Here is a 25,584-nt window from a genome sequence, read left to right on the forward strand (position 1 = left end):
AAACACAAGAACAAAAACGTTTTCAACTTAATTTAATAATAAAGAGTTATTTTGTGTACTATAAAAATCCTGTGAACTATGAGTAACTGTAACTGCTAACGTTTTTGTATTCAAACTTGTCTTTTAGCAAATAAGAAGTAAGGAGTTCTGATAAACACAACTACACTTACTTTCTTTGCCCCCATATGACTATGACTTAACACTGAAACATCACCTGTCACACTTGTCTCCTCCCGTGTTGTCCCTGCAGCGGATGCAGGCTCCGGTCCTCTGGTCGCACTCGTCAGCATGTCCGTTACACTGGCAGGGTCTGCAACTGGGGAAGCCCCAGTAACCTGCCTGGCATCCGTCGCAGTGCTGACCAAATGCTCCCGGACGACACTGACACTGACCAGTGAACTTATCACAAAGTCTTGTCACAGAGCCTTCCAAGCTGCAACCGCAGGCTGGACGGAGGGAGGAAAAGGAAAAGGAGAGAGTAAAGGAAGGAGGAGATCCCAGGAAGTGAGGTGAAAAGGAGAAGGAAAAGATAAGAGATAAGTATGATGGGAATAATTAACTTGAGTAAAGGGGCTTCAGATGTTCAATTATGCACTCAAACAGTAGAGGGCGCCAGCAGCATAGCATATAACTAATCAAAGGCACTGCACAGTCACTTTAATTTGTAAATAGAATAAAAGAACAAAATGCATGCATATAATTGTCAATATTGAGCTCAAGCAATCTGACTGAAATTTTCCAGTAAAACTGCTTCATTAGCTGTTGTACAGTCTGTATCCTACTAAGCCCTTCCAGGGAAAGTTGAAAAACCCAGCCAGCTCAAGGATGTAAAATATGGAAATATTGTTATGTTACATCATATCATCCATAAAGGCCCAGAGCTCCTCACCTATGCAACCCGAGGGTCCAAAGCCGTAAGTTCCCGGAGCACACTGGTCACAGCGTCGACCAATCACATTGGACCTGCAGCGGCACTGCCCCCCGCGGACATCACACATGGAGCTGATGGACCCCTGAAGATCGCAATTACAAGCTGGAGGAGGACAGAGAAGCACAGGCATGAAGTCACTGAACCCTAATATATGGGAAAATCATGCACATTGAATTCTGAGAACAAGAACATATCTATATGACTGTAAGGTTAATGTGATTCATTTACTTTAACAGGTCCCCAAAGTCCAGCTGTGATTAACATTTTCCTCACTTTTTGTGTAAGGAAATAGAAACTATGATGATACTGCAGCTATTGTGTATAGCTTTAAATTCTTATGCTGCTAAATGTTCCACTATGTCCACCAGCTAGTCACTGAGTCTGTCTGTCATTTGGTGCTGGGCAGGTAGTGTACAGAGTTGTTTCACTGAAAACAGCTGCTTACTACAGCTGAAAACAACACTTTGAGAATGAATGAAAAGTTGTGGGCAGAACAGCTTAACAATAAGCTGAAACTCACTTCATGCTATACCAATGTGAAACTTAACTTTCTGGCTTGGCTGTGTCCCACTAGATGAATTTATAGCAGTTGAGCACCATTATAATATTAAAAACATATTTAAGGCCATTATCCTATCTAATACCTGGCTGATGCGCATGCAGAGGAGAAGAGCAAGTAAATGTAAAAGTAAAATGGTCTAGTAAAAAATCTGAAGAAATCTTAACCAATAATAAATAAATAAATAAATAAATAAATAAATACATACATACATACATACATACATACATACTGTCAGTCAAACAAGGCAAAAGCATTTTAATGAAGCTTTATCACTCACGCAGAGCCCCGTCATTTATGATGGCTGACATGCTGGTGATTAGCTTGGCACAGGTGTCGCTCATCAGCGGGCGGGTCACACTCTTCGCCCCCTCGTGGCAGCGATACCGCTCATAGGTCTGCTTCCTGTTACTAGAAGCTGGATCCCCTGTATTGAACATTTCCATGGAGGAGTGGCGTGGCATCAACGCAATCTGGAGATGAACAGGGATTTATGGAAAGGAGGAGAGAGGGAGATGTTTGTGTGCAGAATGAAAACTACACTTTCTTAATGAGTCAGATGCTTATTTTAGAGAAACTGGAAAAAGAAATTCGTCTCACCGAGTCCACAAGGAGAACAGCGTTGGCCGCTCCATTGAGGATACTGTTGGCGTCTTGATAGCGTCTGAACTCAAAGCGGAGGGTGTAAGTTACACCTCTCTCCAGACACACAGGCTGAGGAGGAACCATAAACCTGGAGCAAACACAAGCAGCAAACAGCTGACACTCAGCTATTTTTTTGTGTGTGTGTGTGTGTGTGTGTGTGTGTGTGTGTGTTTGTGTATGTATGCATGAGTGTGTGTGTATGCTTAAGCCACAGACCTGGCTCCAGCAGGCAGGGAGACAGTGAGTCTGTCATCATCTGGAATGGTGTTTCCACAGGGGCTGCTGGTAGGAATCGGCCCCGGACGGATGACTGTTAGTCTAACCTCCTCCCAGTCTCGGGGCATCTAGGTAGAATCAGCGTAAACATGGGTAAACATGTCGTCAAAAGAAAACTGATCATGAAACATAAGTGTGAAAATGGAAGTGGGACAGTTACAGTGAATGTTAACATGTACATGTATCATGTATGATTTTATAGGCAAAGGGCTGAAACACGCAAAACCACCAGCAAGATGCTCCTTTAAGGTTATTAGTCAGTGAGATATATAGTTTGAAATTGGATCTTATTGGCAAGAAGAAGAGATTGAATACCAGGCTGACTAATGTTCCTGTTTCTATCGGAGAAAGGCAAAGCGTCCCAAAGCTTGCCGGTGTATTTATAACCTCCCCCAAAAGAGACTGTCCACTGTCATGAGTGTGTCTCCACACTCTGACACGGAGTGGGAGGGTGTAAGGGCCGGATTGGAATTGGGCTTTCTTGTTAGCGTGAGTTTGGCAGGCAACTAGCGGAGAAAGTCACTACTCTGGGACTATAAAAATCCACTCTCCACTCTCATATTTTAAGAAAAATGTATGAGGGTATCGACTTTCTCAGCAAGAGAGAGAAGAAGTGTATATCACAAATGTTTAATTAATCCTTTAGTCTGCTACCAGCAGAGATGATGAAGGCACACGTACACATACATACACACACACACACACACACACACACACACACACACACACACACACACCTGTGACTCATAGCGGATAAGCAGGTCATATTCCATGGAGTAGGGGACGTTACTGATGAGGAACTCCAGGGTGCCACCCTCAGGTACCCGAGCAAACCCAATGCCCGTCCATGTGGCGGGCCGACCTGGTTGGTGCTCCCTGGTCTCCAGTGTACTGCCCTGAGAATATACAGACGTATTCAGATATATTTTTAAATATCTTTTCAGACTAAAGCCACAGAATCCCTCCAATATAAATGTGTGCTAATAAAGAATACAGGTGGTCTCACCTGCCCCATTTTGGCCAACTCCGCCTCATAAAGGAAGTGATCCAGAGCCATGAAGAAATATCCAGACTCCACCTGCATACACTGGCGTCCTGTCATGTGACTGCGGCAGCGACACTGACCGCTTTCCATGGAGCAGCTACAGATAGGACATAAATAGCTTTGTTATTTCAATGCTACAGCTGATATTAACAATTATTATTTCAGGTTTTACTGTTAATCTTTTAAATTAGGGGTAGGGTTAGTAAAATCATAATTACAGTCATTACTACCTTGTAACAAGACAATAAACAATTAAAAACAAGTGTCTACAGCCATGCTAGCAGCTCTGTGAGGCTAAATGTTAAATGTTAACATCAGCATACTAACATGCTCACAGTGCTAACGTGCTGATATAATGTTTACCATGCTCACCATCTTACATCAGCAGGTCAGCATAACTAACATTAGATAATCAGCACTAAACTCAAAGTAGAGCTGAGACTGATGGGAATGCTATTAGTTTTGTAAGTACTGGATCATAAACCAAAGTATTGGACATATTGAAATTCTGAGCTGGTAATAGCACTGGACGAAGTTAGAAGATCACCAAATTTATTACAATTTTCATGGCAATGCAATATTTGTTGAGAAATTTCACTCATAACCACAATTGGTGGCATTAGAGAAAAATTCAGGGGATCATCCTCAGTGGGTTTCATCCTCTAGGGAATGATTAGTATGTGTACATATTTCCATGGCAAAAGATCTTACAGTTGATGAGATATTCCAGTTTGGACTAAAGTGTTGGGTGGATCTACATTGCCATCTCGTTAGCGTGGCTAACAAGAGCAAAACTGCAAAATTAACCGAATTACTGTATGATGTTTGAATAGAGGATGTCAACTTCTAGTGGCACAGCCAATTAATCCGTTACAATTAATATGACTGGCGGTATGACAAATTATAGCCCACAGGGTAAAGGTAGAGATCAGTAAATCAGTACACAAAGCTGTAGCTTCTATTGTAGGCAATTAATTGATATCTGAGTGTTATGTCTCAAAGATAAAAACATCTGTAAGGGGCCTCCATGCTATGTAATGTCATTTGTAACAGCTTCATACTTGACGTGTGACCTGTGACTCAGGATTAAAGCGACAGTATCACTCACTGGTTATCCAGGGCTCCTCCGATATCACACTCGCAGCCCCTGCAGCCGTTCAGGTCGTGGCTCAGAGCCCAGTGTTCTGGCTAGAAATGCAGAAGGACAGACAGAGGGCAGAGTGATTGACAGACAGAAACAGAAGGCGACACAGCAACCGCTCAACAGTTGAACAGATAGACGTAATGCATTGCTCTCTGGGAACTTCCGCTGTCATAAGTGTGAGTCATACTCTCACCATCTATCTAGCTCTCTAATCCAATAAAACAACAATCATAGCTTTGGGGCATATCATTACTGCCCGTTTCCTTTCAGTTGACATTGTGAGATTTTCCTCTCTTTCAAAAAGAGCTGACATGACAGTGGGAATGCTGGATTTATTTTGCAGTCAGCAATCTTTTTATCTTGAGTATGTTTTGGCTGATGTATTTGTACTTAGCTAAGTTTTGTGGTTTCTCCCTCAGTGTTATATAAGAATTTGGTCACTTTTATATTTATTTGCAACAATCCAGTTCAAGTTTGTGGACAAAACTCATCATCCATCCATCTACAGTAATACTGGTCTGTGGCTGGCTGTCTTCTTGTTAGCTATTTGGAAGGCGAACAAGGGAAACTCTAAGGCAGTAATGACATGAACTTTTTTCTTTGGTGAGTCAGCTTCTTTTTCTGTGTAGGTGGATATTTATACTGGTATTATTTATTTATTTGTTATCAAATATGTTTTTACCACAGTGCAGTACTTTTTCTTTTCTGGAGGATTTTTCAATTCTGTCCAATGTTGACATAACATTATTGCCACTAAAAGGAGGGCTAATCAGAAGACAAGATCCACTTTCGGACCAGGTCCAGGCCCTGGCCATTTTAGGCCTGCTGTAAGTCACACCAACCGGACAAGCCTCAAATCCCTGGGCTAAATTTAGACACAGGGCCCAGGCAGGAGCTCACATTCCTGCCTACACTATTCCTGGCTGAGTAGGTTTAGGACAAGAGGTTGAATTATAACAGGAAGCTGATCTGAGCTGAGCTAACATGGGCTGCTGGACTGAAAGTGTGGGAGGAAAATATGAGAAAGAAACAGAGAATGAAGAAGATCAGCAACACTAATTTAGAAGCTAAGAGGAAATGAGGAAAAGGAAAGATACAGGTGATATGGACCTTGGAGTGAAATGTAAGGGGAAAGGAAAGTGACAGAAGTGGTCAAAACAGAAAGAGGAGAAACCGGAAATATATCTGAGGGTTTTTCATCCACTGTCACATTACCAACAAATAGGGGTTATTAGCAGTGGCAGGGAGTGAGTGGTGGTGAGAGAGAAAACAAAAGTCAGGCCAAAATAACACATTCTTTTTTACAGTCTTACCAAACACTGGTCACAGCTGCGTCCAGTGACAAGACGCTTGCAGAAGCAGTCTCCACTGACTGGGTCACACTGGGAGCTGCCTGACACTGTTCCCCTGTGGTCACACTGGCATTCTGGCAGCACAGGGTAGGGTAGAGGGACAGGGTAGAGGGCAAACTGTATGAGGATTCTCACAGATATATAATTAGTTGTTGCAGCACATAATAAAGCAAACTTTTATGTGACCCTGATTAGCAGATATATATTATTATATAGATATTATAGATATATATATATATATATTTGTATTATTACAAAGGCTAGCATGCAAGGGCAGTCCTTTCCACTGAGGATGTGGGGGGGACATCCCACTCACTTTCCCCCTCACACCACTTTCACAGTTTTTGCTTGATTCATTCACTAAAGTCACTACAGAAAATGTCTTCTTTCTGTTCAGTAACCTAAAGTGGTTTAATTTTCTTGCACTGCATTTCGCCTCTCAGGCAACATACAGTCTGCCCTCTCCTCTGGAGGTTGTATGCACCTTGAGAGGAAGGACCTGCAGACACTACTCAGAGCTATAAAACATCCCAACCTCTTGTATTTTTGGGGAATAAAAAAATAATATTAATATATAAATAATTTAATCAGTTTTTGTTTATAGATAAGTCTCCCAAAATGTTGCAAGATTTGAAGACCAATCAAAGATAATGCACCAAGGACAGTGCCCATTGTAGTAAATATGGAAACATGAGGTTGTTGTATGTTGGATATAGTAGGCTGTTTGTCATTTTTTAAATAACATTATAACATTATTAATCACAAAGTGCCAGGGGTCTATCTGGGACAGTAGGTAATTATAAGTTTAGATCATTAATGATGCAGGAATACTTGTGAAACCAAACCTATGTACTTGCTCAGAGTGACCTCAGAGAGTGGAAATCTGGGTCACTGTAACATTTCTATGTTTGTGTGAGTTATAACAGAGACTGTACTCACGTTGGCAGCCCTGGGGGTTTTCAGCACTCAGGCCAAAGAATCCGGTCTTACACTTGTCGCAGCGCGGCCCCTCGACATTGGCTTTGCAACGACACTGACCTCCCACCATGCCGAGGGAAGGGTCAGTGTGGCTGTCGCACATCCCTCCATTCTGGGAACCATCTGGGTCGCAGTCACACGCTATGGGACAGACGGGTGCCAGACAAATCTTAATGCATGAAGGTAAGGTACGGTAAACTGAAGGGATGCATATCTACACTTAGTTAAGTTTGTGTGGTTTTGCATGTTGTGAGTTGATAGTACAGTCTGTTGGAATTAGATTTTAAATGTGGTAAATAAAGAAATAGAATGCACATTTATAACAGAAAAATAAAGCAGGCACTCACCACATTTCTTCACACAACCATACACATTATTGTATACACAGCGATTGCTGCCAGCAGTATGCAGCTTATACATTTTTTTTTTTTTTCCAGAAAATGCCATTACAGGTTTTTCAGACACACACTCACCTATGCAGACACGTTGGTCCCTGATATCTTTAATAGGGTCTTTGTAGTAGAAAGGTTTGCACATCTCACAGTTGCGTCCCATGGTGTTGTGCTGACAGTCATCACACACTCCTCCGCTGACATTTCCAGTGGCCAAATACACCGCCATGTCAAAGTGACACAGGTTCGAGTGGCTATTGCAGTTACACTCTAGAAAGAAAACCTTCAAGCATCAATGATTTTTCATTTTCACCATTATCCACAGACAGAGCTGTAAAAAACTGTTTGTCAGTTAAAACCATTAGCCTTCTGACAAATAATAGATTAAAAAGTGTCAGTTCATGCAATCTCTTTTTTATTAATCCCTATTGGCTAATAAATCTGTGATGTTTTTGCACTGCACTTAATGTCCCTTTTGCTTCCTTCCTCCTCTGTACTCACTCTTGCAGGCGTTGGTGTTGCGTCCCTCGGCTGGTCTCCACGGCAGGTCGTTGTAGAAGTCATCACATTGCTCACAGTTTAAACCCTTGGTGTTATGGTTACACACACACCTGCCATGGACCTTAAAAAGAGATGGGAGGGGAAGTTAAGGCAATCTATATGAGATGAAGAACCAAAAGCTTTAAAATTATGAGAGTAAATTACAGGAGAGAAACTAGGGGAAAAACTGCTAATTAAAAGTGTGCACTGTAACTGAAGCCTCATCACTCACCATTCCTTCTATATCATCCCTTATGCCATCGATGGGGGCGCACTCCGAGGCGTGGCCATAGCAAAAGCAGTTTCCACGTACGACAAGTTCATAAATGGCGTAGTAGTACTTTTCTTTGATCTCAGCTCTTGGGTCCAGCAAGTTGTCTCCCAGTGTGTGAAGCTTGGTGAAGTTTACTCTCAAGTTGGTAATCTTCAGCTGGTCTGTTGGGAAGAGGACATGAAGAGAATAAGTTGGAAAGGAATAGAAGGCTGGCATGTAATCAGAGTAAAGCTTCCTTTCAAGTGGACACTCGAGTTTAGTTTAAGTGTTTGTGTTATATGAAGGCTGGTAGTGTGAGGATGGATGGTATGTCAAGGAAACAAGTGAGAAAAAAGATGGAGAACAGCAGCTAAGAAACAAGTTAAAAGTACAAGCAAATACACACACACACACACACACACACACACACACACACACACACACACAGACACACACAAACACACACACAGCGCAAAAGCCCTATTGCTCCAACAAGAGGAAATCAAGTCCAGTGGAGCATGACAGAACTGAGTATGTGGCACAGCATTATGGGTGAACAACAATACAGTAGATTCTGATGGGTATGTCATTAGTTTTGCAAGTATTTGGTCATAAACCAAAGTACTGGAAAATGTTAACACGCTGGTGGCGCTAGATCAAAGGTAAGCATATCACCAAAAGTTAGGAGGCATCCTCCAAGCATCATATCTGTACCAATATTTTAGTAGTGGCCCAACCAGACGACAGACCAACCAACCAACCATCATTGCCACCCCTATTATAACATGGCTAGCATGGCTAGTAAAAACTGAAAACCTACAACCTTACAACTTTAATGTGACATGACTGGCAACCTGGTAAGGAGATGTGTTATCCACGCACAACCTTCTATATCTATGTCTTTATCTAAATGTGAGAACAATTTGGATTTTGTCAGCCAACTCATATTGGCAGCATAGCAATAGTTCAGGCAGAGCACTGAAGTCGCGCTGGCATCAGCTGTTTCATTCATGCTTCACAATCACTGGCTCATTCACCGGCTATCAGTTGATTTGTCACATCCACTGATATTGATGCCGGTGTGCAGTGCAGCCACTATTCACTACTGCTTTGCTGATACCGTCATCCCAGCAGTGTTTGCAGCTGCAGCTCCACCCACCACCCCAACCGCCTCCTTATGTGCCCGATTTTTGGCATTGGTATTTACTATAAAGGTAATCTTTGTGAATGTGTTTGTTTAAGGGGGATTAGCTCACCAGAAGAATCCTTGTGGCTGCTCGAATTCTTTGAGATCTCCCTGAAAAAAACAGAACCTTCTCCACTAAATCTTACTGTATAACCATTTGTTATAAATAGTCAGTTCCTTTAAGTAGGTATCTCTGACTGAACTGGACAGCCTCTCCATATATCCACCAAGACACCACCCAAATATCATTTATGAGTTTCAAGTATCAAGTATTTCCAGTAGGGGGTTAATCTAAAAATGATGGACAATAACGGAATGTGGTGTTGAAATGGTTCTTCCCACATCCTGCCTCTTTATCCTCTTAAACTGTTTGGTGAAAATTCCTAATAAGGAGAAAGATAACGCCTTTCCAGAGAGATATGTCTGTCTTTTCATCCTGTCAGTCTGCCGGAATAGCTCTGGTCAGAACATCCCCCACTGTTACAGTGCAGCTGTTCACCAGTAGTCATCAACACAGACACACAAATAAATGCTGATGTGCCAAAACACACAAGCATACCAACACATTTTCACAAGAGCACATACTTTCCTCTTCTTTGTCATACACAATGCTTCTGCTTCCCAAGGGCCTACTTTCCCATGTCAACAGCAGAGGAAATATGCCTACACTAGTGGGCCACAGACTGAACACCAATGATAACCAGTGTTACTGAGAATCTCTGGTTTAAGAGATAATAAATAAAAGTAACACTTAGTTTAGTGTTTAGTAAATGAGGCACAAAATTATGTGGAAATTTTAGTTTTCATTATCAACGTGATGACTATAATTATAGGTATTATGAACATTTATAATTTTGCATCAGAGCAGCTGCTGCCTCTTTACAAACTGTTCTTCCACACAAAAAAGGAAATACCTTGTTCGTGACCAGCATTTAAAACCTTTTTGCTTCCTGAGTTTCGTTTCTTGTCATTTTGAATCCTGCTGGAGCTGAAGTGGCAGTACTACAATAAGATGGATGAAATGTTTCATGGGAGGCTTTATTTTCCAAACTCTCACCCACCGACTTTATCTACAGTAATAGAATCCCTCTCTGACAGTCAAGAGCTAATCCCTCCAGCTCCACTGCACTAAGACACTGTCTGTTCCTCCTCATGCTGTAATAGCAGGAAAACAGTCCTCCAACTCCGCCAGCAGCAACTGCAGCAGCCAAACAGCAGCCCGAAGGCTCAGCCTGAGACGGACATTTATTACCATTTACGTCCAACTGAATGTGTAAAGAGAAGAGATGAAGGTGATTGGTGACGCAATTTAAAAATCAAAACTAAAAAATCTAACGTTTTCTGCTGTGTAATCAATTACGGATAAAGAGACTTCCTGAAATCCAAAAACAGGCTTTCACAAAAAAACAAGGGTCTTCAGTTAAGCTAGCGGCTCTGTCAGACTATATTTACTGTAGACATAGTGCTACGTCAGTAAGCAAAAATGTTTACAATGACAAAAGCTGATGTTTGGTTGGTATAATGTTTAGCATGTTGGTTACCATCTTAGTTTGGTGCTTTAGCATGCTAGCTTATCCTAAAGAGCTGCTTGTCCTTCTACTGCTTTTCTTCTTTATTGGCTCACTGTGAAATTTGAATTTTGTGTGAAAATGTAGGAAGTCAAAAATGCTTTTGCTAAATTGAGATTGAAACGTGCTAGCACTAACACATAGTCCTATTTCGTATTTTTTATATTTAAAAAAAGCCTATATTTTTTCCCATTTTGGCAAATTGGCACCATTAAATGCCAAATTCGCCAATAGCAGTTCCTGTATGTAGTGTTCCCATGAATGTACAGACAACAATTACTGAAAACAATTTAAAAATGTGATGATTCTCAGGTTTTTTCTATGATTTCTATGTTGACTTATGGACATTTATTTGCTATGGACATCGGAGATAATGATATCTTTGAGACGTGTAAGTCACCTGAATTATATCAGTGTGTTAATACAAAACATTGTACTGAAATTAGCTTTTTACTATTAGAAAATAATACTGGCTGAGAGTAAGGACGCAGCAAGTGGAACTGCCCCCGAGCTGCTTCAGTGGACTTAGCCCCAGTACATGGGGTGCACACTCCCCCAGGTAAGCTAACGGGGCACCCCCTGCAAGTAACTTCTTCCCAGTTTGTTGTAACACAGAGAATCAGTCAGACAGAAAATGATTCTTTAGGATTTTTTGTTCTTGCCTCCTCTGAGGCTGTGTAATATCCCCAAAATGTCTCCACCAGTCAAATGCTTTAGTTTATAAATGGCCATGGTTAGAGTCAGTGCTGTGATTTGGGTTATTGTCTGCCAATCAAAGAGGCAGAATATATATAGAGGAAGGTTTGTCTGGAAGGCTAAACTATACTAAATTACTCTGGACGTTGATTTATTGTCTTGACAACAGCAGACAGTGAATATGGATTGTTCAGCTGTGAGGGGGTCAGGGGTCTTCATGTGGGTCAGTTACAGTGAGATATTTAGCAACAGAACAAGGCAACCTCTGCTGCTGCATTGGAAACTGAGCTCAGGTTTCTGGGAAAAGCTCTCATGTCCTGCCAGTCTAAACATGAGGGCTAGGACAGTGAGGCTGTGTGGGAGAGAAACAGCTGCTTTTCACATCTCTCCATGTCTTCCACACAGCAGGGCCATGTTTCACACCCCAGAGAGAGGAGCTGTTACAATCCGTAATGTGTCACAGCTGGATAACAAGAGCTAATTGTGTCAGCTGGAGTTTGATTTATGATGACAAATGTGAGTTTAGCTCACAAAAGAAAAGGATAGAAATAAACTATAATGATACTGAAGCTATTGTAGGAATAAGAGAATATTTGTGGAAACAAATACATTTAAATTCACTTACAGTGGGTGTGACTCATGGCAGTGGTTGACTGACACCTAAGGGCTGGGATTACTAGGAGACATGCTGTCAACTTCTGTGGTACACTATTAACCAGAAAACACCTGTAAAGCCTACAAATATTGATACAGTACATTCTTTTCCACATAGCATTTGTTATGTCCATTTTAAGACGCAACTCAAGACATCTGTCCCTTTACAACGTTCAACATTTGGGAGGACCCATTGAGCTAGCATTAGCACTGATTCCCACCAGATTTTACTTTTTTTTCTGCTGGAAACTCCTACACACATACCCCCATATGCATATATATAATAGGAGGGAGTCTAGCTGGTATTCTCTATCTAAGTGGCAAAACCCACAGGAAAGGGAAGCCTTGTAAACAGTGTATTATGCTTGTCCAACTTGACCTTGGTGTGTTGCATCGTGAGTGTGACCTACTCTGTATGTTCGGGCTGTATGGATCCTCAATCCTGATGGCTGGATCCAACACTCTGTAGATGACCTAGGCCAGGACATACATATTATGCAGACACATTACATATTTGAACTATCTGAGACTTGGAATAAGAATAAAATACGTAGCAGCATATGCAGCAGGCATCTGAATCAGACTTCATGGACTGCATGCCTGAGCAGTATTCAATGTGTGCACTAAAGATTTTAGTTGTGCTTTTAACTTTGTGTTGCGTTGTCAACTTTGTCCTCTCTGTTAGTATGTTTTCTTCTTGCTAAACATTGCTTTCAAATGCAGGATCTGTGAATTAAAAAGTTTTATAGTATATAGTATAAGGATGGAACTGAACACTGACCATGTGATGATCTATTAAAGTCAAGGCATTAAAGGAATAGCTCAAGAGTTTTGAAAATACAGAGAGTTAAATGAGATGATCAAAACCATTCTCATGTTTGTGAGATTAAATAAATCTGCTGATGCCTTTATATTTTAACATGTGATATCTATACACAAACTGCAAAAACAACAGATACTGTTTGGACAGAGTCAGGCTAGCTGGTGTCTACTGAGAGCATTAGAAGAATCAACATAAGGGAGCTGTTTTGATCTTCTCATCTAATTCTCGGCAAGAAAACAGATAAGCACATTTCTCAAAATGAAAACTATTCCTGGTAGTAGTGTTTGTGTGGCCACAGCCATCAGAAAGCTTTAGATCCAAAAATGTGGAAACTTTCACATCTAAAAACATGTATTCTAATATCAAACCATTTCAATTTCTATTCACTAAAACAGAATAAGCTTTAGTGTTCATCTTGAGCAACTAATTTGACCTGTCATTTTGCTTTATTCCTTTAATCAATCGCTCACCTCTCCCTCTGTTGACGGCTCAATGTCAGAGTAGCGTGACTCACAGATGACATCATTAATGTTACGCAAAGGACCCTGGGACACTCCGCGAAAGGTGGCAGAGCAGTCGTGGGAAAAGTAACGGTAGACCTGCCAGGTACGACCAAAATCTGCTGAGCGTTCAATCAGCATGGCCGCCGGACGGAAAGTCTGCAAAGTAAAAGCACAAACCAAATGGCGCAGCAAGTCATTATTCTCAGCTACAAGTTGGTACAGGTCAATAAGCCAATGACGAGAGTTTCAAACCTACCTTAAAGGTCATAATCAGGTGAGTGAAATGAAACTCTGCTTCCAGATCCAGCTGGACAAAGACCTCCGACTTTCCTGGGAGAGAGCGGCACAGAGAGAGTGACAGAGAGAAAGAGAGTTTACATAAAGCCAACATTTTACATTCTACAGTTAATGACTGTCAGTTAGATTGTATCAATAATTCATTAACCTCTTGCACTCATTTTCCATCTATATCATCAAATTCTGACAGATGGATGACAGAGAATAATAGCTAGCTGGAGTAAGTGAAGTTGCAACCGTGCTTTTGGCTTGAGGAATGGCATCTTGACAGGAAAAGGCCTTCAGACTTGGCAGGAGAAATGTAGACAGCGTGTCGGAAAAGCCCACACACTTCCTGAGCTGTAGAGCACCAAATATTCTGAAGGGCCACTTTACTCCGAGGAGCACTTTCACTGTTTGCCTTTGTGTTTTTGTATTACACATATATTACGCAGCCAAGAGGACTTTCCCATTCCTACATACTAATACATAAAAGCTTCACCACATGAATTTTGCATTTTACAACTTAACACTTTACAACCCAATCATTTTTAAACTGGTGATTTGAAAGGAAACCACAACACATATTTTTCATACGAACATGCAAAAGAAAAAAAAAGACTAAAGGAGAATTTGTTTTGAAGTCTACTCAGTTACATGTTTTGCAAAAACACATGTGCCTACACACATCCATGTATCCTGGGGAATCACCTTTTCAACATTTATAACTCGCAGGTAATAACAGTGTGAATGTGCGTGGCATACAGTACTTTCCAGGCATATTGGTAAAAGACCAAACCAGAGCTACAGAGCAAAGATACAGTAGATGGTATCCTATGCTATCTATATGGTTAACCTGCATATTAAAGCTGCACTAATCGATAATTTTGTCTAAACAATGGCTCAAATGTGTCATGCTAAATATGGTGTAGTAATGAACCCACATAGACTAATCACCCAACTTCGAGCCTTTAGTGTCTTTCAGCTCATTGTTGTGATTGTATTATAACTTAACTGTTGTGATTCACTCTCACGTAATACCTGCTAATGTTGCAGGATGAATAAACAGGCAACTGTTTGCTAACACATTATCTATATTAACTTTAGGCCACATATATCAAATGTGTCTGTGTTGTTCCGCTTATTGTGAAGTTCTGCCCCTTACCAAAAGTAAAAAAAACTTCTAGCATCTGCTATGCTGAAGGGAACATTATTTTTTAGAAAAATATCAATTTACTAGTGTGAGATTTTTGTAGCATTAAAGCCAAGTGATATTTAAGGTTGAATTGTAAGCATTAGTAACAGTGTTGTGTAGGACTAATGACATTTAAAAAAAAACTGATGAACCTGAGCTGCCAGGATACTGTATTCTGTGTTTCTACACTGAGTGAACATAGTGAATGTATTATTTAAAAAAAGTAATTACCATTACAGCAGGTGAATAAAGGAAAGCTTGCATGAAAGTGTTCCAAAACTAAAGCGGCTGCATTGGCTAGATGAACTTTTTGAGTTAATACCTGGACTAATAGACCAACACTACTCACAAGTCCACGACTTACAGCTCCATTAGCTCTGGGCTTTCACACATACACCGATCAGCTATAACATTATGACCAGCTGGGCACCCTGGTGGTCACAATGTTCTGCAGTCCCATACCAACAATCTGTGATGCATTGTGTGTTCTGACCCCTGTTTATCAGAACCAGCATTAACTCTTTCAGCAGTTTGAGCTACAGTAGCTCGTCTGTTGGATCGGACCACTGCAGACCGGGAACACCCCACAAGAGCTGCAGGTTTGGAGATGCTCTGACCCAGTCGTCTAGCCATCACAATGTGGCCCTTGTCAAAGTCACTCAGATCCTCACGCTGCCCATTTTTCCTGCTTCTAACACATCAAATTTGAGGATAAAATTTTTACTTGCTACCTGATATATCCCACCCACTGACAGGTGCTATGATAACCACTCACCGTTCACTTCACCCGTCAGTGCTCACAATGTTCTAGCTGATCGCTGTATGTCTTGAAATGTGAGATATCATGACTGTCAGCACAGTGTTTAGTTTACTATAACTTTGTTATCCCTAAAAATGATCCAGTTGTTCCCAACCTTTTTCCTTAAGAGACCCCTTTTCTATTACTGAGTAAACCTAAATTACTGACTAGGTAAGATATTTTATGGATATTTCATATTATATTCAATGCAACAATAACAGTAGAGAACAACTGATAAACTGCACAATGAACCCAAACAGTGAACACAATAACTGAAAGACAATGTTAAAATGTGTTAAACGAGCAATTTGTATGAATTTTGAACAGATTATTTCCTGTGAATACTGCATCAGAGGGTGGTTTTCATGATATTTTTTAGAAACTCTTCTCTGTCTGTATTAGGTGTGTTTTAATATTTTAAAAATCATACATACTGAATAGGCTCTTTTTTGACAAATTCAGTGTTTTCTTCTCCCTGTACTGCAAGATAAGACTGAAGTGAATACAAGCTGAATATAGCTTGTGTTTAGGTCTTCAGCTAAACTTTTAAAATAGCAATTTAATTTAGTTTTCTTTGTGACCCCCTGTGACTCCTATTGGGGGTTAGGAGCCCCTGGTTGGGACATTGTAAACTAGTCCATCAAAAGTTAAACAAGTTTTGTGCTGTGAGTGTTGAGAGGAAACTAATCCCAGGCATTTTCAACAGTGAATCTCCAGTTAAACACACACAGGCAGGTTTAATAAGTGGTTATTCTAGCCCTGTGCTTTTGGTAGCCAATAATTTACAGTAGCCCATAACTAAGAAATAGAGCCGTTAAAGGGCAAGCATTGAACCCAAGTGTCTAGGTAAACAGGACATTTTTGTAGCAAGTTTCTTTCTTTAAATGGTTTAGCTAACAGTCAATGAATCAACCTCCCGAACTAGAACAACAAAAACATGCCACCATTAGGAACAAACACTTCCATAATCACCAACAAATCATCTTGACAAGGCACAGGAAGGAAAAAGGATGGAAAAGAAAGAGGAGGAAGGGTGTGACCCAGCTAGAGCAGAGAGGGAAGAGAGGGAGATGGAGAGAGAACTGAGCCTTGCTGATAGAGAAATTCGTTCATACATACTACACTGTAAGGTAATGTAATACAAAAGACACACACAGCCAACACACACAGAAAACACCTGTTTAGCTGACATTCACTTACAGTGCCTTATAATGCAAGAATGTATACATGCAATCTCATGAATCTGCCTTTCCAATTAAATAGTGCACACAATCAAACCACTGTAATCCATATCAAATAGGCACACTGTGCCACCACCACTGTGGAAATGCCACAAAGATGCCATGGAAAAGCAGTAGCAGCCAGGAGTAAAAATAGTCATTCCACTTCCTGTCCCCCTTCTTCTTCTTCTGTTTCTTTCTGTTCTATTCTGGGTCTGGTGCTGCTGCACAGTGCTGTCATCAACAGCCCTCCATTACAGTAACATGGCTCACAAACAGCTAAAAGGAGCCTCCAACAGGCTGCTCTGCACTCAGCTTTACAGTCACTCATTGTCACTGTTTGTGAAATATATCATTTCAAACTGGTCCTTCTCCTTGTCCCACTGAGTCTTGAATACTGCCTCACTTTCATCTTTCCAGAGCTTTTACTTTTCTCCTTTCCCTGTCATCCCCACTTTTGTCTCTCTGTGGAGATGCCAGAGCAGGGCCTACTCTGTTATTAAGCCCATCTGTAGCTGGTCAGAGGATGTTGGCCACAGTGTGCGTGTATGTGTCTGTGTGTGTGTGTGTGTGTGTGTGTGTGTGTGTGTGTGTGTGTGTGTGTGTGTGTGTGTGTGTGTGCGTGTGTGTGTGTGTGCAAACTTAATACTGCTTTTACTGTTCTCTATAGCTACCAGTTGCTTACTGCTTGTGCCTTCACTACATTTTTAGGATCTTGTTATTTTTACAATGTTTCCCTTCTTTCCAATTGAATTATTTCTGCACTGAGATATCCACTGGCTTGTCTTTTTATAACCCTTAATTTTCTCCCTTCTATCCATTCTTCTCTCAAATAGTAATAGCTTTAACTATATACCAGCCCCTGTAAGTAGAGACCATATCAAGTTTGTCACATAACCAACTTTGGCAGGGTACAGTATGAACAGTATCTTATTTAAAGTTAATACTTTTATCACAGTGACATCCCCTCACTCTATCACTAATCCATGGGTCTACTATTCATTCTGTACATTAGTTTATCTTTATATATCTCCATATGCACTATATGCCAAACTGTATGTTGTTGTACTGCTATTTCCTGTGTGCAATGACAATAAAGTTGAATCTAATCTAATGCCTGTGTGGTTGGTGCATTAGCAGACTTGCAGAACATCCATCTCTATCTCTAAGTCAAGCCTCATAGACGCATTAAACTAAATACACTTCATATCATTTTCAGAAATCCCATTCTTTCTTAACAAAAATGTAATGGAGAATTATGTTTACAAAGGGCAAAAGACAGTATCATTGTCAGTGCAACATACTGTACCCAAGTAATGGGGCAAAACCCAATTCTTCCTTGACTGAATGCCCTTTCATTTAAATGTGATGCTCGCTGCATAGTTATTAAACGTTGTAAGTAATTACTTTATTAATGTTAACTGATAATTTACTATTGACTTATGGATCAATTATGAGCCATTAATTAAAACTTTTGGCTTGCTAGGTTGTGAAAAATGATTTCACTTTTCACTTGCTCTGTACAATTGCACTTTATAGATTATCCCTAATCCATAAAGTATTAGTAAATGTTTTATTAACCATTAATCAAGCTTTTATTTACAGTTTATAAACTCTTTATAAAGGATGTTGCTATTGTTTGTTGTTAAACTGGGGTGGACTGGGATCACAGTGAGTACAGTGGGAGACAGGTAAGCTAATAGGCTGATCACCAGGTACAGATGGATGTGGACAAGATAGTCAGTGAATATTATTTTAATAGTTAGAACTTTAATAGTTTGAATAAATATTTATTTTAGTTATTTTAACAAACTGTGCACTGAGAAAGCGTGTCAATGCACAACAAAAGTGACTACAAAGTCTCCTCACCATTCTCAGACTGCCACCAGGACTTCTTGCGGTGAGGTTTGAAGGTGGTGATAACATTCTCTATCCGGTGATTGATGGTGTTATACACTGGGTCATATGGCCGTCTAGAGTCACAGTCGAAACACTTCTTTTCATCCTGCAGCAGGACAAAAAAAGGTTATATGGTTATTGGTGAGAGACTTCAGATGTCAATGAGAAATCCACAACCACAGATAGGAAGGACAGACAAAAATTAACCCAACCACACACACACTGACCTGCAGATGACTGACAATGCAGTAGGGCTCTTTTTTTCTCATCCCGCATGTGGACGAGGCCTTCAGGTTCTTCTCTCGTCCAACCAGCAAGTCCCCTGTTGCCGGGTAACAGCTGCCATGGGCGCAGCCATGGCTGTGGTCAGGCTCCTGGCCAGCGACAGCAGCCAGGACTGCAAGGGGGAAAAGGAAATTAATTACAATGAACAGGAAACAGCAGTGCAGAGTGGCATCCCTCCCTAATAGAGCAACCATTCACAAGCGTGCGTTGGCAAAAAAAAAAAAGATGACTTGGAATCAGTACTATTCTTTCTGTCCTAAAAACAGAGACAACATCAAAAGCTCTTATCACTTCCTGAGGAAGGAAAGATGGGAAGTGAAACTGCAGCAAAGTGCTTAATTTATGGGTTTTGTCTGATCTAAATCAGGTCTTAACTGTTCTTTTTCCCACAAAAATATCATTACAGCTTTAACAATTAGTCAATTAGTTTGATAAGGACGTCCTCTTTGGCTTTGGGAAACAGTGATTTACACGTTGTCAAATGACAGAGAGATGAGTCAATAATGAAAATAATCACAAGTAGCATCCCTAGATATCATGGGCATAAAGAAGTGAATAAAGAGGCAAAGACAGGTAACCTGTGGTGCAACTTTATCACAATAACACTTTCATATGCCATATCCATATGACAACATAGAAATGTATCACAAATAGTGAAATAGATGTTAGCACCAGAAACAGCATCCCCCTGTATGAGAACGGAGCCAGAAACTGGATCTGCTCTGCCGAATCACAAGTATATTTGGTAAAGGATGAGCTTTTGGGAGAGACTTATTCAATGGTATACCCTTGTTATTGTGTAAAATCTGATGGTCTCGGCAGATGAATTTGGGTCATTCAGTTGCAGACAGACACTGGTTTTCTGTATGTGAGAGTATCAAGGACATGTCTCTAGATATAAAAAGGAGATTTTTTCAATTTAAGATACTAAATTGTTTCTATTGGACACCATCCATAATGATTTGTCAGCAGATTATTGGAAATATGCCAACTACCCACAAGCTTCAGATATGATTATGATGAGCATAATGTTTGGGAGGAAGGTTTTTTTAAGGGGCTGGAGGAAAGGGGAACCATCCTTTCTGAAAGATGGTGCCATCCATGGTGTAGCTTTTCTTTGTTTTATGTGAGCTCACCAAAGCAAACTCGTAGCATGAATGTTAGGCTTTTAAAGAAAGTGCCATTTTATTTTTACCTCCTAGAAATTAAAACCAATACGAGGAACAGGAACTAATAAAAGCCAAATTTGTCGTTTTTGTGGTCCGTTGTCATATTTGTGATGGATGGATAGCTCTTGCGAAAAACATTTTTAACAAACTTCTTGTTAGAAGGCTCATTAAGGTCATGAACCACAGAGAACGAGGGGCTTATTGAGCTGCACATTGCCCCCCTGCAACTACAGCTACTGCTTGATCAAGAGCTGATTCAATGTTGAGACAACATCCAGTGGGAGGGGGATTATCTGAAGGCAACCCTACAGGTTAACAGGCTCTGCTGTCTGCAGGGGTCCCAAACAACTGACCTGACAAGAGGCCCCAGCTACAGTCTAAATCTGGAGACTAACCACTGCAGGTCATACACAGGTCAACTACAACCAGCACCAGTTGGGAGTATCATCATCATAAAAATGAATGATTATTTACTAATAGTTTCATCTTCCAGATCTAACAGTGTGTCATTTTATGATACAGCACTGGGGCCTTGGTGTGACTGAATAGCCGTGCTATGTGTGGGAGCTAAAATAAACCTTGTAAACTTTCATGACAAACAGCAGCAGCCGTCACACATTCCACTGGACATCTTGACGTGAATCTCTCCTCCTACATGCCTCTAAGACCTGTGGTCTGTTGGATGTATGAGGAAATTGGTATGAGGAGAGTGGAGACCCAGGGGGCCTGCTGTCAATCTATGGTCTGTCCACAACAGGTGTTTTTAATCCTCCCTCCATATGTATACAGTCTACATGGCAACACGTAACAGCTCTACAAAACACTCCTACACTATTTCCAAAAGCTTTGGCAAAACAGGGTTTATATTCACACTCCCCAAAAGATAGAACGATGAATGTTTAGTATTTTAAACACACACAGCTTCATTTGAGCATCTGGGGGTTTATGCTGCCTTCAAATGGGGTCATGTTTACCGTGTACATAAAAAGGGTCTATATGAACGCCCTCTTGTGGTATTCACAGCCATGTACGTCGATATTTTCTGAAAGCAAAGAGTTCATGAGTTATGATGCATTTGTTAACATTTTTAGAAATGGCAAAGGCCATGGAAGTTCATCTTTCAGTGGATCCTAAATTAATATATCGTTTTTCTTCGTAATTTTATGTTAGGAATATTCTGATATTCCAAATGGCCTCATCATTGTGCTTATGCAATTCCTGTATTACATTAATACATACAGCAGCCCTGGTGGCTTCTAGACGCCCTAAGTCTTTTGGTGTCCATGTTGCTGTAGCCTAGCAGCACTGTTCTCACAACCTCTTGAACGACAAGCATATCGTGCACACGATTATAATACCCTGGCTGTGTAGCTGGCAGTTATTACATTAGCCAACTAGCTTAGTTAGATACTGCTTGTAGAAGTTAGCTAGCTAGTATAGACTAATACTTACAAAGCGTATTGTGTGCTTACGAAACATAGCAAACACGCAAATACATTATTTTAGCACTAAGTAGATTTTTGTTTACTCATACTGTGTGTTATAATCAATTATAATGGCTCCTAAATGATTGTTTGAATGCCTCTCATTAACTTTATCATGTTTTCAGTAACATTTAACAAATTGAAGTCTTTAGTTTAAAGGTGTACTATAGCCATAGCCTATACCATGTCAAATAGCAGCATAGAAAATCTTGTTTCCCTGTCAGTTATATCCCTGCTGCAGTGTGGTTATTTCTTAAATCAAAAAGAGACAGCACATAGTGAAGAACAAGGTCCCTAGATTGTTACTGAACAAATCTTAACGATGTGAGCCTGCCATGAAGTCAGCCTGCTGCCTACACACTGTACAATGGTGAGTAACTTTTTAATGTTGACAGGCACGCAGGGAGACTGGCTGCAGTACCTGCCAGTGCCTGGAAGCTCTCTGCAGGTCTACACTCAATGATTGAGGTAGACAAAGACAGAGGCCAGCTGTAGATAGGGAGCCTGCTGGGAACAGTGCAGAGGAGGATTTCACATGGACACACACACACACAATCTTGACACTCACTCTAGAGGAAACCTGTGTTTGCCTGGCACCTGGACAAATGTCAGGTTGGTGCCAGCTAAGTGAGCAACAAGCAGATATGAGGTTAACATGCAGTAGGCCACAAACACACGCCTTGGGTATGGAGGCTCATATGTGCACCTGTGCATCCATACAGAGACACTTACCCACTCTTGCACAATGCAAGACATTCATTCAGTTACAGTAATAGTCAGGACTGACTTTCAAACCCACAAGCACAACCATGTACACCTGCTCCACTTTACAAAGTGAATGTAAGCATCAAGTACAGGCTTGTTGACACACAGACACCTATTAGAGGATTTGTTCAAGGATAAAGTAACAATCTGAGTTGCTTCACATTTATCATTATCAGCAAAGACTATGACTGACATAATGACCTGTGATAAAATAGACCTGAGGTCATTCTCTTTATCTGCCTCTGAGAGAGAGGAAGAGAGTGTGAAAAACACAAACAGAGCAGGTTAGATGAGTGATTTGGTGGGTGAGGGAAAAAGAGGAGCGACACAGCACAGAGCCTTTGTACAGACAGTGGGAAGACCCATCCAGACACAACCTGATATCTATTCTGGAAACTATTGGCACACACTCAAAGGTCTGTGTGTGTGTGTGTGTGTGTGTGTGTGTGTGTGTGTGTGTGTGTGTGTGTGTGTGTGTGTGTGGAGGAGCAAAGCAGACGTGTGATGTGTTGTGTAATCACTAGGTTTCTTGTCGTCTTTTATCTCTGTGTGTTTCTGTCTGTGTTTGTTTGTCTACTGCACAGCCTTCACACCTCTGCTCACAACATGTAATGAAAACAAGATATGCAGAAGAATATCTGCATATTTCTTATTAACACACACTGGATAGTGCTAAATTAAAAGGGGCACAAATTAAGACATTTTAAATCCCTTCAGTTCAGTTTTCTGAAATTATACTTTTAAAACCCCTATTCCTTGATTTTTTTTAATACTCCATATGCTGTGTACTACAATCCAGAACCACTTCATTGGTCCAAACATCAAATGATAAATCATGTAAATGATGGTATGCATGTGATGACTATGCATTTCTATTATTCTCAATGTGAATCTGAAACAAATAGGCTTGGCAGGGTGATATCAGAGCCTTCATGGGCCGCAGAGCTGACAGCGATCAGACCGCTGCTGCCTTGACGCAAACCAGGGAGGGAAGCAAAGCACAGTGGAGGCACGAAGGAGAGATGGGTGGTATCCATCATTCGGTAGACACTTGGGTAGACGCATTCAAAGCACTTTACAGTGCAGCGAGAGAATACTTTTAGTGTGTAAGCTCTAACTGTGTAACTGCAACACGCAGGAGCTGCAGGATGTACAGAGAAAAGTAAAGAATATGAGGGGGGGAAAGAAGAGATGATGGTGCGGAGGAGCCAGCAGGCACTTTGAGCGTTAGAAAGTTCATTAAAATGCCATATGCAAAGTAATTGTTCTGTCTACAACCTTATTGTATAATCACCTGAAAATAAGACTCATTGTGTTTTCGTTAGCTTAGAATGAGCTGTTTTTATCTCCAGAGTGAGCTCCCCTCTATCACGGCAGCCGTCATGTTGAGCTGCCATGTTTCTACAGTAGCCAAGAACGGACAAACCAAACACACTCTATGCTCTAGATAAAGCCTTTGGCATTTTTCACAAGTTTTGCTGTTGCTGTAGTTCCTCCTACACGCTGGAAAAGCCAGTGGTATTCATTTGGGTGCAATCTGCAACTTCACCGCTAGTTGCCAATAAATCCTACAAACTGGTCCTTGAATAGGTAACAATCAAAAAGCAGCTATTATCATAGGTCAACATTTTGTACAAATTAAACAAACAAGATATAATTTGTTAATTAGTCAAATTCAGAGGTACTGGTAAGCCATTTTATTAAAATTTTGGACAGAGCCAGCCTAGATGTCTCCACTGCTTTAAGTCTTTATGCTAAGCTAAGAGACATAAGAGTGGCATCTTGCATCGTATGTAACACACAGTTATTATATGAAAATGGTATCAGTCTTGTCACCTAACTCATTTTGAGAAAGTGAAGTGTCCTTCCCAAAATGTCGAATTATTCCTTTTCCCCATTTTGGCCTGTGGTGGCTCTCCATATGCCTTAACTCAGTGGACAGTGGGCAGGCAGTTGACCAGCTGAGGGGAAGTTTAAAGTATGACTTATGCTACTCCCCTCCCCTCCCTTTACGTGAAAAGTTAATATTGCAGCGTTGAGGACAGAGGTGATACAGTGGTTGGTTAGACATCAGTCTCTTTCCTTCTTCTCTTTCTTTCCTCTGTAGCCATAAATGGAGAGGCAGAGAGGAATGCAGGCTGACAGCTGAGAGAAGAGAAGGGGGCTGTGGTGTGTGTATGTGGGGTCTCAGCTCACAAAGCACTGCTGTTCAACCAGCCATTAGCCTGTAACAGCAGGCTATGCACTGTAGCCCTGCACCATATTGTGTACTATTCAGCTTGTTTTACCTCTTGTAGTCACACACAACATGAAGGGTTCATTGTTGAGCTGCGTTTAATATCATATTGGTTGATAAATCTGCCTTTACACCACAAAGACTGCTTTTTCTTTAGATGTCATAAATAACTTCAGCAGCAGTCAAGCGTGTGACAAACTGCCCACTGTTGTTAACCTATTCTAGGCTAACAGTTAAAAAAGGCATGATATCATTATGCAAAAGGACAGTGAAATCTGACTCTCAGCCAACAAGTCTTCCACATGAGGCAATGCTTTAACTGTCAGAGGCAGTGATACAGAGTGCATGGTACAGTCTGCAGGGCATCCCAGTTTCATACACGCAAATTAATTCCACCCCCTTTCCCCCCAGGTGAGCTCTGCTTTATTTCTGGCTTTCATCCCTGCCTTTGATTTCTTTTCTGCTTTCGACCAGTCAGTATAAATAGAAAGTACAGTGCACAAGAGTGGCCAACACCAAACTTTTTGTTGTGCCACAGTTAAAGCATGTGACAAAATTCACTTGTCATTCCTTTCCTTAAAAAAAGGCTGTTTCATGTGACACAGCAAAATAAAAACTCTAAGAGACAATCAGAGAGACAGCCCAGGTGTGGTCAGTTTGTTCGTTGGAGTACTCACAACACAGATGGAGAATCCTGCACGGCAGACTGTG

General features: G+C 40.9%; 1 protein-coding gene across 1 annotated transcript in view; it reads right to left on the reverse strand.

Annotated features, from left to right (window-relative positions):
- lamb2 (laminin, beta 2 (laminin S)) overlaps positions 1-25,584 on the reverse strand; it is a 47,203-nt gene that overhangs the window by 11,780 nt on the left and 9,839 nt on the right. The window contains exons 3-20 of the mRNA XM_051425328.1: positions 19,162-19,331; positions 18,905-19,040; positions 13,802-13,875; positions 13,513-13,701; positions 12,630-12,693; positions 8,095-8,297; positions 7,824-7,944; positions 7,404-7,592; positions 6,892-7,071; positions 5,914-6,026; positions 4,565-4,644; positions 3,418-3,553; positions 3,149-3,307; positions 2,352-2,479; positions 2,091-2,223; positions 1,771-1,963; positions 890-1,033; positions 215-446 (exon numbers count right to left, since the gene is read on the reverse strand). Of these exons, the coding sequence (XP_051281288.1) occupies positions 215-446; positions 890-1,033; positions 1,771-1,963; positions 2,091-2,223; positions 2,352-2,479; positions 3,149-3,307; positions 3,418-3,553; positions 4,565-4,644; positions 5,914-6,026; positions 6,892-7,071; positions 7,404-7,592; positions 7,824-7,944; positions 8,095-8,297; positions 12,630-12,693; positions 13,513-13,701; positions 13,802-13,875; positions 18,905-19,040; positions 19,162-19,331 (2,644 nt within the window). The remainder of the gene's footprint in view (positions 1-214; positions 447-889; positions 1,034-1,770; positions 1,964-2,090; positions 2,224-2,351; positions 2,480-3,148; positions 3,308-3,417; positions 3,554-4,564; positions 4,645-5,913; positions 6,027-6,891; positions 7,072-7,403; positions 7,593-7,823; positions 7,945-8,094; positions 8,298-12,629; positions 12,694-13,512; positions 13,702-13,801; positions 13,876-18,904; positions 19,041-19,161; positions 19,332-25,584) is intronic.

Source organism: Dicentrarchus labrax, unplaced genomic scaffold (genome assembly GCF_905237075.1).
Source record: "Dicentrarchus labrax unplaced genomic scaffold, dlabrax2021, whole genome shotgun sequence".
Classification (NCBI taxonomy): domain Eukaryota; kingdom Metazoa; phylum Chordata; class Actinopteri; family Moronidae; genus Dicentrarchus; species Dicentrarchus labrax.